Here is a 19,737-nt window from a genome sequence, read left to right as displayed (position 1 = left end):
CCAAATTTTTTCCCCAACAAATCGTAATGAATGATTTAAATATGACCAACACAATATTAGATACATTTAGTGTAAAATGTTATTTCCCACATTTTACATTTTTTTTTAACTGCTCATTACAGAATCAAGAACAACCAATTGGTGGCATTGCCACTGTGCATTTAAGTAATTTAAACAGTCATTGTAGGAATAAACACAAGGCATGCACTTTTTAAACACTGTGTTCAAAATGTACCATCTTTTTTTTTAGACCACGTTTTTAATCGCGAACGTTGCGGTTAGAAAGTCGCGTTTTATCATAATGCGATTAAATCGCAAATGCAATTAATCGTTCAGCCCTAGTTCTAAGCACAGTCAGTTCAGAAAACGTACAGGTTATTACTAGCATACAAACATACTGCCGGCGCTATACTACATCTATACTATACAGCCGGCGCTATACTACATCTTTTAATTTGTTTTCTGAACAGGGGCAGACCTGAAAGAGAGGGCAAAGATGCACCAAAGTGAAGTGGGACCATTTGTTTCCAAAGCTCGGGCCCTGATCAGTGAGCTTGGTGAGTTATGTTCATTTCCGCACATCCTGGGCGTTGCCAAAGAGTTGCTGCTGAGGCTGAAATTAATTAATTAATTTCATTTAGTTCATTAATTCATTTCTAATAAAACATATTTTTTTTTCTGATGTTACTATCATTTTGGAATGTTCTGCAGTATGGATTTGGGGACATGGCCAAGTGCTGCGTGGTGTCAGATGTCAAATATCATTCTTTTATTAAACTGCTTTACTGAGAGGTCAGTCGAGCAAAGGTCAAGGGGTTTTAGAAAGCGATGACTCATTGAAGGCTGTCTGTCTGTTAGCATTGCATCCACATTCCCCAGCTCCTGCTCCAAATAAGTCAATTATTACATTTAAGGGGCTGAGGCGGACATCATTTGGACAAATTACCACATGGCCGAATCCCCTGGGGTGCATACAGTGATCCAATTTGAAAAGTCAGAAGAGTTTTATTTTTATTAAGACGAGCGAGAATGGTTTTTAAATGAAATCATTCAGTGCTGATGTTTGTCCACCACAGGTAATCTTCCCATGCCCACGATCGCTGCCATCGACGGAGCAGCTTTGGGCGGCGGGCTTGAGATGGCTTTGGCCTGTGACATCAGAGTAGCCGGTGAGTTAGGCTTCCGCTCTCCCAGCTGTTTGGAATCTGATTATCCTGAGCAGACGTTCACCTAATAGTTTGATGTTGAGAATACCATGGAGTATGGAAGTGCCGTGGATTGAGTGTGTTTAAAGATGTGTTGTCTTGTGTTGCATATGGAACATCCATGTGCGTCATTTATCTCAGTCTCTCTATGCCTGTGTGCACTGCTGCGGGTGTGGAGGAGTTTCAACTACTAGTATTGTGTGTGTGTGTGCGCTCGCACGTGTGCGTGCGTGTGTGTGTGTGTGTGTGTTGAAGCACTGTCAAAGAATTAATTAGCAGTCCATATTTAATCATCCGGGAACAGATGTGTCTGTTCATCTTTTATCACTCTCCTCTCCCTTTTTGGAGCTCCAAATCTGTTCCTGATCTCTTTATTTCTACACACACACACACACACACACACACAGGCTCTCATCAGTGGCAGTGATCTCCCATATGCTTTCACAGGTTTTGTAAACGCGCAAATCATTGCTGAGGGCCAAACAGGAGTCTATTTTCAGCACCTGTCATTGGTGTAGCTGCATAGGGAAGTGTGTTGATGGTTTAGCTGAAATGAAACAAACATTCTTGTCTGGTCTTCAGCTTGAGTAGATGTTGAGTGTTTGTCTACTTTCTTTTGTTTCCACAGCTCACTCTGCAAAAATGGGACTGACTGAAACAAAGTTAGGCATCATCCCTGGTGCAGGTAAGACACTACCTTGCGGTTTTGACATGCTGAGCAGGGAAGAAAAAAAAACTTGTGCCTAACACTGATAAGAGGATCCAGTAGAAGATCACCAAATGCATACGACACTTATAATTAATTAAATTAATAACACTAATGTAAATCTAGAAACGGATGCACCTCAAACATGAAATGTAGGTTTTTGAAGTGCAAGTATTTATTGAGACACATTTCATTTTTTTAATCAGCAGGCATAATCACAACACTTTATTTGCACAAGTTTGATTTATCTCCGTGGAATCAATGGCTGAGAGACTCGAAGCGTTGGCTTTATGATGGGTAAATGGTTTTGTCTGTTAGAGCAAAGCTGGTTGAGCCAAGTAGTTTCATGGCCTTCAAATTTTGCAGTTAAAAGGGAAATGTGTTATATTGGTGGTGCTTTTCCACCATAAAATTATGTTTCATGAAAAATAAACCTGGCTTTCAGAGGTCTACATGTCTACCTTGCTACGGACCCTACTGAAAACGGCAAGCTGCAATTGAGTGTAACTTAACCTGAATGTAATCGCTCACAAAGTCAGAATATCTGAGGAACATTGCATTGGATGTGTCTGCACTGATGCCAAGGAACAGGTTTTACTCAGACTTCCATATTTGTGGCGAAAGGTTGCTGACGCAACCAAAGCAGGAAGAGGACACAGACATCGGTGGTGTCTGCTGACCAAATGAACAAATTCACTTCTCCGAATCTTGTGCTTTACAGTAAAATATTCCTGTGTGTGGACATAGTGTGCGTCGGCTTTATCCTATGATTGTGCCATGTTGTCAAAAGAAGTATGAGCAGTCACAGATCACGAAAGGCTCCTCATCATGGCCAATTAGAGACACATTCTTATTTTAATGAGGAAACAGGAATAGTTGAATAGTTTCATCAGTTAAATTCATGTTAGTCGGTATAGGCCAAGAGGCCAGTTAATTAATTAAAGAAAGAAATCATTTTAAGCCTTGAAGCTATTATGACAATTATAACAATTATGACTTGGTGTAGCTAGATGACTGAATACATGTTATTGCCTTTGAATGGATTGACAAAAGGGAAAATTCTGTGTAGTACCACCCTTTCTAGAAACATCTTCTAGTCCAGTGCCAATTTTATGTTGTGCCCAGTTTTCAAATGTGTTACTTAATGCTCTACCTAAACTCGAAGGCTGAGATAAAGCACAAGAGCTGTGTCTAGGCGCTGCGTGACCAGTTAAACTGTGCGTCTCTATGCGCTGCGTGACCAGTTAAACTGTGCGTCTCTAGGCGCTGCGTGACCAGTTAAACTGTGCGTCTCTATGCGCTGCGTGACCAGTTAAACTGTGCGTCTCTAGGCGCTGCGTGACCAGTTAAACTGTGCGTCTCTATGCGCTGCGAGACCAGTTAAACTGTGCGTCTCTAGGCGCTGCGTGACCAGTTAAACTGTGCGTCTCTAGGCGCTGTGTGACCAGTTGAACTGTCCTCTCCTCTCTCTGGTAAACCCCTGTGTGCCACATTCCTTCAGCTGTTGTTCACTGGGGTTTGAGCTTAGTGGGATCTGTTGGAGAGGTCAAAGGTCACTCTCTGTCTGTGCCCCCACCGGCTGAAGCCCATCCAAGGAATTTTTTAATAAAATGAGATTACCACTTTGGTTACCTCACGCTAAAAATACAGTTGTCGCACAGAGACCAGGAAACAGGAACACCACAATGCCGCATTCAAGTGGCAGGGATTAAATAGACAAGGATATTTATTTCCGTTTCTCAGATGTCCTGGTTATTCTTAGAGGTCTTTATTCCAAAAAGTTGCTCGTTCTTGTCTCATGAGTGGTCTCTTGTTATCGGCTCCTCTCGGGACTTTGGAGATTAGAGAAGAAATGACATGGCCAGCCAATGAAGTCTGTGTGCAGCAGTCCTGCCGAAGGACAAGAGCACATCGCTTTATGATTTTGGAATTGAAAGAATATTATCGCCCCTGTGCATCGTAAGAAATCTGAATATCTTCTGGGAAGTTCTATTTGTGGAAAGCGCCATGTTTCAGGGTGGGGCATTGGCTTTGTTAATTGGACTGATGTCAGTGCTTTTGTCTGGCCGTGTCCTGGGCTCATCTCTGGATCCAGGTGACCTTTGCGTTCCCCCTTTGCCATAGCAGCCGTAGGGATTTAGATCTTGACCTTTCGCCGACCTCCACACGGACTCTTCATTACCATCTCCATTTCAGTGATTTCTATTTTTAAAATCCTATTGCTTGTAGCGGGAGACGTTTTAGTGGATACTATATTTAAAATCCCATTGTAGCGGGAGACGTTTTAGTGGATACTATATTTAAAATCCCATTGTAGCGGGAGACGTTTTAGTGGATACTTGTTGAGTGGCACAAAATGTGTCAGTCACCGGTCTCACATGATGTTTTAACATTTAAAGCGTTTAAACATAATTGCCCAATTAGAAGGATTCAACAAAATCTAATTCTGTTTCGTGAATTTAGTCAAGCCTGTATTTTTAAGGTGTGCCAGTGCATACTAACAAGAGCCAGACCTTCAGATGTTTATTTTGCAGTTGTTTGTATCTTGTTATTTTCTAGAACACCAAACATGCCAACAGGTGCACTGCCGTTATATCTGCAAGTCCTTTTAATAGTCGCACCAGTCCAACATCTGAAAAGATCTATGTGCACTTGACTAGATAATAAATGTCCTGATTTTTCTTCAAAGCACTTCAATTAGATCGACTCAGCAGGTGAGCTGCTTGATGTAAAGCAAATTGGTGAGATCGTCCAAGGGCTGCCGTCCCTAGATCCCTGGGAGAGAGAGAGGCAGAGAGAGAGAGGCAGAGAGAGAGAGGCAGAGAGAGAGAGGCAGAGAGAGAGAGGCAGAGAGAGAGAGGCAGAGAGAGAGAGGCAGAGAGAGAGAGGCAGAGAGAGAGAGGCAGAGAGAGAGAGGCAGAGAGAGAGGCAGAGAGAGAGGCAGAGAGAGAGGCAGAGAGAGAGGCAGAGAGAGAGGCAGAGAGAGAGAGGCAGAGAGAGAGGCAGAGAGAGAGGCAGAGAGAGAGGCAGAGAGAGAGGCAGAGAGAGAGGCAGAGAGAGAGGCCGAGAGAGAGAGGCAGAGAGAGAGAGGCAGAGAGAGAGAGGCAGAGAGAGAGGCAGAGAGAGAGAGTCAAATAAGATGGTGGAGTGAAGCAGCCCTCCTGCTCCAGCCTGTTGTGAGCTGTCTCTCTTTCTCTCCTGTTGCGAGCTGTCTCTCTCTCTCTCCTGTTGCGAGCTGTCTCTCACTTTCTCTCCTGTTGCGAGCTGTCTCTCTCTCTCTCTCCTGTTGCGAGCTGTCTCTCTCTCTCTCCTGTTGCGAGCTGTCTCTCTTTCTCTCCTGTTGCGAGCTGTCTCTCTCTCTCTCTCCTGTTGCGAGCTGTCTTTCTCTCTTGTTTGAAAATAGGTCACCAGAGCGTTGGCTCACCGCCAGGTCTTTCTGATTTATTCACTGCCCTCGACTCCCTGGAAATGGAGTGCCAAGACGTCAGCAAAAGGGGGCTTTTTTTTTCTCTCTCTCTCTCTTTTTTTTTTCTCCTCTCCTCTCCTCGTGTCATACACTTCCCTGAAACTCATTTGTCCACTAACCTGCTATTAAGGCCAATTGGTCTTAAACACAGAGAGAGAGGAAACAGCTGGATATACAGCAGGGGTTAATAGTGGATCCACCACACCTGTCCCCCCCCCCCCCCCCCCCCCCCGCCTTTGAGTCCCTGTCCAGGAAAGATAAGGAGCACAACACCTCCTTTGTGCCCAGTCACTGGGAACCTCTCGTATTGGATGTTCACCACAACCTTTGTGGACTATAATGACGAGCATAAGCCTGTGTGTGTAATGTTCCATATGTGATTTGGCCTGGTCTTGTTGTCCTATTTACACTCGTGGGTGAATATGACACATTGGTGGTCTGTTAAAGGTTTGCTGTCTGATGCGCCCACTCCTTGTTTCTGAGGGAACTGTTTGATATACTTTCCATTTCTATTCAACAACGTAGCAATGCAATGTTTTTTTTGTACGATGGTTACATCTGAATCCATATCTGGCCAGGGCATTGTGGTGGATTAAACATTAATTACTTGTTCTGTCATGTTATGCATCAAGTTTTCACCTGTTTGTTAGTTCAATTGAAGAAAAAAACTTCGGCAAAAAATGACTTCACATCAGAGCACACATGGAACACGTTTTGTTAAATCCTGTATAACCAGTATAACATTATTTATATATTCATTCAATGGTGTATTATATGTACTGAATAGGGAGTGTTTTTTTTAATACACCCATAAGATATTGCAAAAATGTAGATTCAGGACGCAGTGTAGATTCATGACAGCATGTAGATTCGGGACACAGTGTAGATTCAGGACGCAGTGTAGATTCAGGACGCAGTGTAGATTCAGGACGCAGTGTAGATTGCATTCTCATGTAAAACACTGTGGTCGTTTCATAGTGAGGGGATACTTGGATGGGAAAAGTGCTGGTAGAGGTGTAGTAGTGACGGATCAATACTGATCAATACTATAAGATAATTCCATGCAAATCTATCATGTGTGGAAGAGTGTAGGGTAACCCATAGATGGTTAGAGGACAAGACAATTTCATAAAACCCTTGCCATTGCTGTATTTGCTGCGTATTTGAAATATTGTGCTTAAGTCAGTATTTTCTGGAGCTGGCTTGTCAAGTGCTTCTAATTATGTTCTTGAAATAATGGACATAATATTTACACTGACACTTGTGCTGCTATCCATCACTTTTGTAGAACAGTACAGTTTAATATTTCATGTGTAATTACTGTATTGGAAATCTTGACCCATGAAATGTATGTCTCTCTCTCTGTCTGTATCTCTCTCTCTCTCTCTCTATAATGAGTAAATAATACCCTTAATGTAAGCGTATACTGCAGGGTGTAGTGTAATGCATTCTACAGTCATTGACTTTACTGTGGGTATTCCAATAAATTAGATGTTTTCTTTAGCTTTTTGAGCCACAGATCCTGCATGAATTGCTGAGTTGCGTTGGCCTCAATTTAAGTTTGGCCTCAAGTGCAGATTTGATTTCATTCATGTCTCATACTTCATGTAAAACCAAAGCCACATTAGTAACAGCGGGTGGACAGAGGCGGCATGTTGTTGCTCCACTTGTCTTTGTTGAAATCGAAAATTCACTTGAAACTGGGAAGTGTCTATCTCTTGCAACTCTCCTGGGCTTTCCAATCTTGCGATTTCAATATCGTAATATTTCAATGCATGAGTAAGCGAAAATGTAATGAAAACTGCAACGGCATCCAAACAAGGCCAAGCCATACGCGTCATCATTAAGACTCCACATGACTCATTCTGCAGAGTCATGTTTAGGAAGAGAAAAGTTAAGGCAAAACAGAACCCTCAAATCCTACACAATAGTGAGGGCAATTTGTGTGTGTGTGTCTCTATCTTTCTTTTTCCCTAAGTGTGAGTGTGTGTGTGTGTGTGTGTGTGTGTGTGTGTGTGTGTGTGTTTTCTTTGTAAGTAAGAGTGATCCATAAGCTTACCTTGCTGTATCCACAATATAGCCTCTTCAAACCTTGGGTGCAGTTTAATATAGGCTTTTTTAGTGTGATGATCTTGGATACTTTTCTCTTGGCTTATGTTGCGCTCTAGTTCCAAATAAAGAACAGTCAAAGTTGGCTTCATTACCCTAACTGCTTTGTGTCATACTAGATAAATGATTTATAATATTACTTACCAAAATGTAGCCTATTTTGTGTTTTAATGTGATATTAATGTACCTTAGTATATTAGTAATGTTTTGCTTAGTCTTAATCGCTGGAAGTCTTTTTGCAGGTTGCTGTCATCAATGATCAGAGATTTCAGCTTGTTTTAATGGGGGGGAAAAAACGTCATAGGCCTAATCATTGCAATTCCAACCGGAAATCGAAAAATAAAGAAGTCAAAGTTTTAACCTGCAAATTTTTGACATTTCTTGTAGAAAAATCAGTCATTTCTGGCAGGAAGTATCACAAGAAACCCTCGTGAGATTGTGCTGTAACTGACCTTTACTGGCCGGCTGCTCAGCTACTTCTCACCAGAGGAGGGAAAAAAACGTTTGCCTTGTTTACAGGGTGGAGCCTCACCCAGCCTTCCTGCATGCAGGTATCTAGTAACCATCATGAGACGAGCCTACAATACGTACAATACGCTTCTTGGGAGTTTAGTAGTTACACTGATTTCTTTAATGAGGTCAGATCATGTTGTAATTGGGTTGATAAAATAATGAGGATCGGATGAGGTGGGTTTGTGCCACACAGCCGTACAGAAGATCGCCAAAAAACATTTGCAGCCGACTTTGATCTTCTGGGCTACACCTCCATTTGAACTCTCAGTTGTCAAGGTGATTTCTGTCTTCCAGTGGAGTATCCTCAGTATCTTTGGAGGAGATACTGCAGCAAGATTGCATATTCATTGGCTCTGTCACACCCAGCTCTGTCTCGGTGGGGTTTGTCTTCTCCGTCAGTGATCTAATGCGACGGTGAAAATGTCACTGCGCTACAAGAACGTCTCGCACCGAACGGGTGAAAACACACGGTGACCTCACACCCTTTTTTTTTTTTTCCGTCTTCCTCAAAAAAAAAAGAGAATAAGCTCAATATATTTTTCCGCTCCACTGTGCGACCCTACAGAACCACTGACCCAGTTTGTGCTCGCTTCCCATGATGCTCTTGGGCTGGCCCAGATACTTCAGTAGAGCTACCTCATGTCTCACACGGGCTTGCTTTTATTTATGTCTGTTTTTAACCACTATTATCCCTTAATCCACAGTCACCATTGCGCGTGCGTGACAGAGATGTGGTGAGAACATACCTGTTGCTTTTTTTGACATACTAGACTGAAAGATTTTGTACCAGGGAAGCTGTAGTAGTTTCAATTTTACTTTTTAAATGTTACTTTTTAAATGTGACTTTTTATCACAATACTTTACGTCAGTGAATTGTGTGTAAAAAGATTGAAAAGGTTGCTTAGTTATAATATCAGAAATGGCATCCTAAACTCATCGCCAATCGTCAGCTCATGTTAGTAGCCGATGGCTAACTGTGAGTATTAAGGAAGTAAAAAGTTCATTTTTTCTGATCTCTCATAAGGAAGATAAAACTGTGTTGTACACTGTACCCTACTAGTTCACCTCGGATCAAATGAGGATAAGACGAGTCATTTTGGTAAACAGAAACTAGAGAAAGGAGCCGTGTGCGCAAGTGGTAGCGCTGATGAGGGAAGGGAAGAGGGCCGATGGTGAACTCGTCCAGCTCAGATAAAACACCCTGGATACGGAACACAGCCTCCCACTGGCCTTGTTGCCTGGCGATGAACGCTGGTAATTAGAGCTGTAAATGGCAGCAGACCGCCGATTTATTCTTCCACTCACTCACTCACTCACTCACTCACTCACTCACTCACTCACTCACTCACACACACACACTCACACACACACTTACTCACTCACACACACACACATGCGGCCAAACTCCGCAGCTGAACTCACTTTTCCTCAGCGTCTTAATGCATGTTCTATTGCACAGGCTATTTATGTCCTGCGCTTCGGCGAAGTGCAAACATGCCGGATGAAACACGTGTTATGAAGCTACCCAACACACACACACACACACACACACACACACACACACTATCCAGCAGGCTGTGGAAGTTCAGCCCTCCCCTCTCTACCTTTCGCTGGTGGACAACTTCAGTCCTGACGCTTACTCTGAAGACTGACGTTCATTTAGGAAAAGTTGATGAGGTTGACCATACAAAACAATGACCCTTTGACCTTTCGTGAGAAGTACAATCTTCATCGTTTTGTAATTCTTTTTTATTTTGAGTAATCCTCTGACCCACCTCATAATTTCCCACTGGCCTCGTACACCTCAGTAGCCCCAGTATCAGACCCGTGCACCACAGCAGCCCCAGTATCAAACCCGTACACCACAGAAGCCCCGGTATCAAACAGCAGCCCCAGTATCAGATCCGTACACCACAGAAGCCCCAGTATCAAACCCGTACACCACAGAAGCCAGAGTATCAGACCCGTACACCACAGAAGCCCCGGTATCAGACAGCAGCCCCAGTATCAGATCCGTACACCACAGCAGCCCCAGTATCAGACCCGTGCACCACAGCAGCCCCAGTATCAGACCGTACACCACAGAAGCCCCGGTATCAGACAGCAGCCCCAGTATCAGACCCGTACACCACAGCAGCCTCAGTATCAAACCCGTACACCACAGCAGCCCCAGTATCAGACCGTACACCACAGCAGCCCTAGTATCAGACAGCAGCCCCAGTATCAGACCCGTACACCACAGAAGCCCTAGTATCAGACAGCAGCCCCAGTATCAGACCCGTACACCACAGAAGCCCCAGTATCAGACCCGTACACCACAGCAGCCCCAGTATCAGACCCGTACACCACAGAAGCCCCAGTATCAGACCAGCCTGACTCTGTGTGATCCTGATAGAGGAGGGCTATCGTACACGTCGGTTGTGTGAGGGGCTTCGGAGATCTAGTTGGTGCCGAGCCCCGGAGCTCTGGACCGGATCCTTCCGGACCGCATGTGCTCCTGCACACTGAGTGGCCCCGAAGCCTGTGTGGCCCAGTTTGCCCAGGTAACCAGCTCCTCTGCAGGGTGGATGCACTGGACTCTTAGTAGAACAGCAGAGGTGGACATGTCCGTCTGTCCGTCCGTCCGTCCGTCTCCCCCCCTCAGGAATCTGTGCCCCTAGCTGCTGCAGGGCCTATTTGAGCTCCACATGAACAGTGTGTGTGTCGGTGTTGGTGTCGGTGTCTCTGAGAAAGAGGAGAGAGTGACTGTGTGTGTGTGTGTGTGTGTGTGTGTGTGTGTGTGTGTGTCTGGGTGTGCATGTATGAGCAAGAAGACCGTGTGTATGTGACATCACTCCTGTGCAGAAACTTGATTGGCCGGGGCAGTATTGGAGCAGGAGATGACCTGGGACTGTCTGTAACACCTTTGCACATGGTGGTGTTTGTGTGAGTTCCTGTGTGTTTACATGGTTTTGTCTGGTGTGTGTGTGTGTGTGTGTGTTTGTGTGTGTGTTTCTGTGTGTGTGTGTGTGTTACGAATCCCCCCAAACCAGAGACCCTAACAAAACGAAGCCACAGTGTTGGGTTTAGTTTACAAAAGTATACATTTACTACAATCAAAGAAAGCCCCAAAATCCCGGACAAACAAGGTGGTTAGAAGACTGACAGGAAAAAAAGAAAAAGAAAACCTCACGCTTACTGTGCTGGTGGTGTGAACTTGCCTGGCTCCCGTGCCCGACGTACAATTCACGAGACAGGCAAAACAAAAAGTGAGTCTTCCGATGTCCAACTTATTTACCTACCCTAACTAACTACCACTAATAAAGTGCCGAAAATAACCACCCACGTCACAAGAAACAATACCCGGAATATTTGTCAGAACAGAGAGTTCAAGGGAACGGTATATCGATTATAATAAAGGTTGTGTGCCAGCGTCTGTTCTTTTGCGAGGCGAGAGCGAGCGTCCATCTTGGGAACTGCGTGGCTTTTATCCGGGTAGGCCGGTCCCAGTAATCACAGGACCACGCCCAGTCTCCACCTATAGCAAAACCGCACAGACCAAAGCAGGAAGCAACCAGAAACCCAGGACTATGTAACAGTGTGTGTGTGTGTGTGTGTCTGGGTGTGCATGTATGAGCAAGAAGACCGTGTGTGTGTGTGTGTGTGTGTGTGTGTGTGTGTGTGTGTTTGTGTGTGCAAACATGGGGGCTGCTTGCCCTGGAACGCGTTTCACGTTCCCGAGAGGTTTACATTTAACCTAAAAAATGTGCAGTTCTTCCTCAGCCACGGGTGTAGGGCCTCTCTCCTCTCATCTGCTCTCTCTCCTCCTCTCCTCTCGCCTCTCCTCTCCTCTCCTCTGCTCTCCCCTCCTCCCCTCTCTCCTCCTCTCCTCCTCTCTCCTCTCCTCTCCTCTGTCCTCCTCGCCTCTCCTCTCCTCTGCTCTCCCCTCCTCCCCTCTCTCCTCCTCTCCTCCTCTCTCTCCTCCTCTCCTCTCTCCTCTCCTCCTCTCTCCTCTCCTCTGCTCCCTCTCCTCCTCTCCTCTCTCCTCTCCTCTCCTCTGTCCTCTCTCCTCTCCTCCTCTCTCCTCTCCTCTGCTCTCTCTCCTCCTCTCCTCTCCTCCTCTGCTCTCTCCTCTCCTCTGCTCTCTCCTCTCCTCCTCTCCTCCTCTCCTCTCCCCAACAGTGAATTCCTTCCCAGTGATCTCACCCGTGTAAATCAGCGTGTGCTTCCCTTTCTCTCTCGCCCGTGAAACGCAGCTCTGTCTAGAGAGATGAAGGCATCTGCAGGGTTTTTCCTGGGTCAAAATGGGTCTTCGGTGCTCCAAAAAAAATGTGCGCGCTGCGTGCGCAGTCTGTGTTACCATGTCACCTGGTAGCTTACATTTTACCATTTCATAAATAATGAGGATATGCTTCAGGAAATCATTTTGCTTCCACTTTAGATTCAAATAGATTGACAATAGTCCAAGCCCCATGGTGCTATCATGTATGGTTCAAAGATTATTAAGGTTTACCTCTTTACATATATATGCAAACTACTGAAATGTATATCAATAGAATCTAGAACTAACCAGTGGTCAGAAATGGAAACACACAAATTATGAAAATCAAGTTTATCTATTATTACTATTCATTTTTATTATACAAACCTACATACCATTATTTTTGTTTTTATTATTAAAACTGTCCACAAATATGTTTAATAGTGTGTTTAACTTCTATTGGCCCACCGATGGAGGCTGCGTTGGAAATCAAACTTTTGTCAGCATTTTGAGTGGACATTTCATTTGCATTTGTACAGGTGTATTCGTGCACGTCGGGCTGGCCCTCGCAGCGGAACGACAGTTTACAACCGCACCGGTTTATCAATGATAATATTAATTCGAGATGCAACACAAATATATCCGCTCTCCTCCGAACGAGCTGAGCTTTCATTGATAAACCAATGCGGTTGTCTGCCTCTTCCGAGGACCCGCGGTCTACTGGTAGCCTACTTGTTCTACTTGTAAACAAATCAAATAATAGCCTACACCTGTGTAGGTCCTCAACATAGCAGATATTGTAATACATTGAAAGCCATGAATACTGAAAATGGAATGTTATGATCAAAATCACCGCCGACTGATGAAGTCAGGATCCATACGCAAGTTGAGTGATTGGCAGTTGGCCGCTCTGTCCATTCGCGCACCTCACAGTTGCGTATTGTTCAGACAAGAAGACCCGCTTATCAACTCGATTACTATTGATCAAAACAGAACGAGGTTTCGGCTGTAGCCATACTATTGAGACCATATTCGAACATGCATTGCACGCGTGATGAAGGCGCATCCCACCACCTGAGCGAAATAATTCATATCTATAAATAACAGGTCACCTTTATTTTTTTAACCAGATTTGTAAACAGGTCGCGATCAATATTTTGCAGTACAATAGGCTACCTTGGTTAAAAATCAAATTACGGTAGATGCATGCTAGCATTGCGCTACATAATTAGACAGCTAACATTAATTAGTGGTGTTAACATAAAGTCAGTTATTGTATATGGCATTAATATTATTCTAAAACACCTTCACTAGTGGTTTTAACCAGATTTGTAAGCAGGTTGTAAACAACATTTTTGAAGTGCCTTGGTTTAAAACAGCTAAAAGCTAGCTACATTAAGTTGCTTGCTCAAATCTCAAATTCAAACCAAGTATTCTCTAAACTGGCAAGCTTGGAGCAGCCTCTTTTCAATGATTGGCTCAGGGGGTGGGAGGTGGGACAAGCTGCTGCCTTGAAGTCGACGGTGAGGGCTCAAAACACCATTAAGCTGAATTGCGCCATGAATGACAGCTTTTTTTAATTTATTTTTTATCGCGGACTTTTTTTGGTGCCTTAGGCGCTCGGGATTTGTTGTAGGCGCTCGGGAAAACGGCTTAGGCGCGCGCCCAAATTTTCTCTATGCAGGAAAAACCCTGATCTGTAGATGTGACGCCTGTCTGCTCTGTGGAGTCAGGCAAACCCTCTTTCTTCTTCTCATGTGTGTGTGTGTGTGTGTGTGTGTAGCCACACATGGGTATGTGTGTGTGTGTGTGTGTGTGTGTGTGTGTGTAGCCAAACATGGGTGTGTGTGTATGCGTGTTAGCTGCTGCTGCTGCCGCCTTGACCTGTTCTGGGAATGTGAGCGGGCTCTGCTCGCTTCGCTAGCTTTGTAAACACAACCCGAGGCAGCGGCGCTTCAGCGTGGGTGGGTGGTTCTGGTGGTTCTGTGGGGTTCTGGTGTCTCACTCTATCAAGAACCGGCTAGTCTAGCCACCACCCACCCCCCCCGACCCTCGCCCACGCTCTCTGTGTCTGTCTGTCTGTCTGTCTTTCTCTTTCTTTCTCTCTCTCTCTCTCTCTCTCTCTCTCTCCCTCTCGCGCTGTCTATCTCTGTCTCATCATGCCCTCGGCCAAAAAAAAAGTTTGCAAATCTGATGCAACAATTTCTTGGAATGTCTTGCAAAATCTCTCCTAAGCAAACATGTTACCCAGTATTACACAAGAAGATCAGAACTCTGGCCACAGGCGTCTGCAGGGGTGTGTGTGTGTGTGTGTGTGTGTGTTTGGACGCTGATGTTCAGTAACAGATCTCCTACAGTGAAGTCTTCTGACTTGTTGCCTGGTAGAGCCTCATGATGTGTGTGGTGGTGTATTGTGTATTGACATGATGTGTGTGGTGGTGTATTGTGTGTTGACATGATGTGTGTGGTAGAGTATTGTGTGTTGACATGATGTGTGTGGTAGAGTATTGTGTATTGACATGATGTCTGTGGTGGTGTATTGTGTATTGACATGATGTGTGTGGTGGTGTATTGTGTGTTGACATGATGTGTGTGATGGTGTATTGTGTATTGACTGCTGTTGAAGACAGAACTGCTGATGGTGTATTGTGTATTTACTGCTGTGGAAGACTATAAAAGACAGACCTGCTGTTGATTCTGTAGGCGCCATTAACCTGAATTGACTTATTAATCAGTCGGGGCGCAGATAAGAGATGCAGTCAGCTAGTGCCCTAGATTTGGATTTTGAATAATTAATTTGCAACCGGACACGAGACAGAGACAGACAGAGAGAATGATGGACAGAGAGAGAGACGGACAGACAGACAGACAGACAGACAGACAGACAGACAGAGAGAGAGAGAGAGAGAGAGAGAGAGACGGACAGAGAGAGATAGACGGACAGAGACAGAGGGAGAGAGTGAGTTGATTGAAGCTGACACAAGCCAAAGAGTCAAACAGAGAAGAGTTTAGTTGCTACATCGGTCTCTTATGCAACTGCAACTGCAACTGCCATTTGTAAACAGTCACCATCAAAGCACTTGGGTAATTGGTTGTTGTGCAACCATGTCAAATATTTTAAGGCTGATTGCATTTCATGTGAAAGTGATGTCGCAAGTCAAATATTGTGTTGCTTTATTCATCTGCTCCAATGTCTGTGCTTGGGTACATAACAGGTCTGAACGCTTCATTGTCTGTGCTTGGGTACATAACAGGTCTGAACGCTCCATTGTCTGTGCTTGGGTACATAACAGGTCTGAACGCTCCATTGTCTGTGCTTGGGTACATAACAGGTCTGACTTTCTTTGGAAGGTGTCCTGTAGTGTAGACGATCTACAGATGCTCAGATTATAAACAAACTGTCTGTTGAAACTCTGTTTACAATTAGTCTACAATTTCTGGTTAGGGGTTGGGTTTGGTTAAAGTGATGTTCAGTGAACAATTAGAAAGATTAAACTTGAATTTCAACAAATCGTCTGTTAGGGTCTCAACAGAATTAGGTGAAAGATCCTTGGCTTCTACAGTTGTTCATTGGTAAGTGCAAAGCCATCGTCACTGATGTTTGGTATGCTTTGACCATAAGGGAACAGAAAGAACTGGTGCCCCTAACTAGAGATTGAGTAGAGATTGAGTAAGGCCCCTAACTAGAGATTGAGTAGAGATTGAGTAAGGCCCCTAACTAGAGATGGAGTAGAGATTGAGTAAGGCCCCTAACTAGAGATGGAGTAGAGATGGAGTAGAGATTGAGTAAGGCCCCTAACTAGAGACTGAGTAGAGATTGAGTAAGGCCCCTAACTAGAGATGGAGTAGAGATTGAGTAAGGCCCCTAACTAGAGATGGAGTAGAGATGGAGTAGAGATTGAGTAAGGCCCCTAACTAGAGACTGAGTAGAGATTGAGTAAGGCCCCTAACTAGAGATGGAGTAGAGATTGAGTAGAGATTGAGTAAGGCCCCTAACTAGAGATTGAGTAGAGATTGAGTAAGGCCCCTAACTAGAGATGGAGTAGAGATTGAGTAAGGCCCCTAACTAGAGATGGAGTAGAGATGGAGTAGAGATGGAGTAGAGATTGAGTAAGGCCCCTAACTAGAGATTGAGTAGAGATTGAGTAAGGCCCCTAACTAGAGATGGAGTAGAGATTGAGTAAGGCCCCTAACTAGAGATGGAGTAGAGATGGAGTAGAGATGGAGTAGAGATTGAGTAAGGCCCCTAACTAGAGATTGAGTAGAGATTGAGTAAGGCCCCTAACTAGAGATTGAGTAGAGATTGAGTAGAGATTGAGTAAGGCCCCTAACTAGAGACTGAGTAGAGATTGAGTAAGGCCCCTAACTAGAGATGGAGTAGAGATTGAGTAGAGATGGAGTAGAGATTGAGTAAAGCCCCTAACTAGAGATTGAGTAGAGATGGAGTAGAGATTGAGTAAGGCCCCTAACTAGAGATTGAGTAGAGATTGAGTAAGGCCCCTAACTAGAGATTGAGTAGAGATTGAGTAAGGCCCCTAACTAGAGATTGAGTAGAGATTGAGTAAGGCCCCTAACTAGAGATTGAGTAGAGATGGACCATTTCTTCTTTTGCTGTCTGTTACTCTTTCTTCATTTCTGTCTCTCTTTTTTTCCATTCCCTCTCTGGAAACGTACGCATGTACTGTAACACTACTCCGAGCATGTAACACACTACACCGAGCATGTTTTTGCTGTTGTGGTGGTTGTTGTTGCCGTGCACATTTTGTAAATTATATTCCTTAGCAACCGTTGCCCCCATCTTGTTCTGTGCTTTTTTTTTTTTTTTTCCTTTTCTTTTTCCTCCGTTTCTGTGTCTTAATTGTTCCGGTGATGGTCAGGGACGTGAATGAAGGTGTGATTAAGATGGATAGACCCTCCCTGGAGGGGCCCCTGAAGGAGCCGAGGACACTTTGCTGAATGGATCATGTGAATTATCCCGGCGATGTCTAAGTGTGTCCCGCTCTGTTAGCAGCAAATTATGCTGACATTTTTTAAGGACTTAATTTTCAACACCGTTGCACTGCATTACACTGTTTTAAGATGTTGTGTTTTTATGCTCTGAGGAAAATCATTATTTAGGACATTTTACTTTCACTGTCATTTTACTTGCATAAGCAAGTATCTGGTGTAAATATGGTGTGGCCAATACAGCCTATAGACCAGAGTCATTTCGAGGTGGCTGATGCTATCAGTGGTTTGGTTAAATACAATCATAGAAAGATAAAGCAGTTGAAAACAACACAGCAACTAGATTAATATTTGAATGAATGGATAAAACACATAAGGGACCTAGAAAGGCACTTGGAGAGCGTAGACCTGCACTAAGGCCAAATGCCCCTATATCACAATGCTAACGAGTCCAATGCCCCTATATCACAATGCTAACGAGTCCAATGCCCCTATATCACAATGCTAACGAGTCCAATGCCCCTATATCACAATGCTAACGAGTCCAATGCCCTATATCACAATGCTAACGAGTCCAATGCCCCTATATCACAATGCTAACGAGTCCAATGCCCCTATATCACAATGCTAACGAGTCCAATGCCCTATATCACAATGCTAACGAGTCCAAATGCCCTATATCACAATGCTCACAATGCAGTGAGTCCACCCCGTGATTCAGATCCACAATGCTAACGAGTCCGCCCCGTGATTCAGATCCACAATGCTAACGAGTCCGCCCCGTGATTGGAGAAGACCAGTGAATGAAGAAGACCAGGGCATGGTGGAGACCAGAGCATGGAGACCAGAGCATGGAGACCAGAGCATGGTGTGATGCTTTACATGATTGCAGTATAATTTAGGTTTACATTTTGTGTGTGTGCTACAGCTTGAGTTCCAGCTTTGCCGGTGCACATTAAGTGTAATCCTGAACTTGACCTGCCCTGATGCCAGTCTGTGTTGGCTTAGTTAGGTGCTGATGCCAGTCTGTGTTACGTTAGTTAGGTTAGTTAGGTGGTTGATGTGGTGGCAGTATTCCACATGTAGTTTTTCACCTAGAAGCGTCTTTGTCCTTCTACCCCTGCGGACCAACCCAACCTGAGCACACACACTTTACCCCTGCGGACCAACCCAGGCATATTCCAGTTAATTTCTTGCTCTGTTTATTTGAGTGACATCTGTATAGCCTCCCACGCTGTAACCTCTACTGGTGTTTTTCCCAGGAACTCCTGGCAGCAGTGCAAAAGCTGCGTGCGTGTGTGTGTGTGTGTGTGTGTGCAAATACTCTTGTCAGAGTGTGTTTTTTTTTTTTCTCTCACGCCCAAAGGTCTCCATCATCGCTTTAATTCTTCCGATTGCCTTGAGATAATGGATTAGCGACACGTGGTGCCAACATGAGCATTACACACTTAATTGAACCGCTACTGTGTGCTGTCGTTTGGAAGCTCCACTGCCACGCGCGCTGGAAAAGTGCGTCCAGATCCAGAAGTTTTATGTTTGTCATCCTGTGTAGATCTGCAGAATTTCTGCTGAATTGATTGAGAAATATAGCGCAGCTATTCAGATGGTCACACATTCCCCTCCCATTTTGAGCCAGATGTTCCAAGGGTATGAGCCTGTGTGTGTGTGTGTGTGTGTGTGTGCACGTGTGTGTGTGCACGTGTGTGTGTGTGTGCACGTGCACGTGTGTGTGTGTGTGTGTGTGTACGTGTGCATGTGTGTATGGGAGAGGGGTATATGTGTGTGTGTGTGTGTGTACGTGTGTGTGTGTGTGTGTGTGTGTGCGTGTGTGTGTGTGTGTGTGTGTGTGAATGAATTAAATACGAGGCCACTGGAAGTACTGGGGTCACGATGCCTCATTGACCTCCGTGGCTCACTGAGAAACTGCACTTCAATTCTGGAACTTTTCTTCTCAGAATTTGATTTCCCAGGAATTGTTGATGGACTGTCGGGTAGCAAAACTCGTGCGTTGGCTCGTGTGTTGAGTCGTCATGCTTCATGTCAGCCTGCTGTGGGTTACATATTGTATGACCTTGAAGTAGCTACTTAACAGGGGTGTAACAGCATTTTATACCCTGTGATTGTGCAAGTCTCAATCGTGGCATTGTCGCATTTTGTCTATTCTTCAAAGTAGACCCACGGAAAACAAAGGCTATTTCTTTCTTGTGAGTCATGCATGAACTCCACACCGGTGGTAGAATAACATCACCAGTACCAATGGACCAGCTGCTCGCCGGCCTCCCTTACTCTTGTTTTATTCCCCGTCAACTCTTATGTTTGCTGATGAGGGCTCCACCCAGTTGTGGGATGCTTTTCTGATTAGACATGAAGCCTGCCATCTTGTGACTCAGCTGCCTGTTTGCTTAGTAGGCTCACAGGTGTACAGCTCACAGTTCCAACGAAGACGTGTCCTCGACAGGTGCCAGGCGTGACTCAGGGAGGCTTGCCGTGCCACGTCCCCATGTCCGATGGACAGAGGGCCGGGACCATGCTGCCGGTTTCCCTCCAGGTG

General features: G+C 44.7%; 1 protein-coding gene across 1 annotated transcript in view; it reads left to right on the top strand.

The window, feature by feature from the left end:
* auh (AU RNA binding protein/enoyl-CoA hydratase) overlaps positions 1-19,737 on the top strand; it is a 28,893-nt gene that overhangs the window by 2,360 nt on the left and 6,796 nt on the right. The window contains exons 4-6 of the mRNA XM_012836997.3: positions 471-557; positions 1,077-1,169; positions 1,834-1,890. Of these exons, the coding sequence (XP_012692451.2) occupies positions 471-557; positions 1,077-1,169; positions 1,834-1,890 (237 nt within the window). The remainder of the gene's footprint in view (positions 1-470; positions 558-1,076; positions 1,170-1,833; positions 1,891-19,737) is intronic.

This window comes from Clupea harengus, chromosome 12, assembly GCF_900700415.2.
Source record: "Clupea harengus chromosome 12, Ch_v2.0.2, whole genome shotgun sequence".
Classification (NCBI taxonomy): Eukaryota; Metazoa; Chordata; class Actinopteri; order Clupeiformes; family Clupeidae; genus Clupea; species Clupea harengus.
This window is presented reverse-complemented; position numbering and strand designations above follow the sequence as displayed.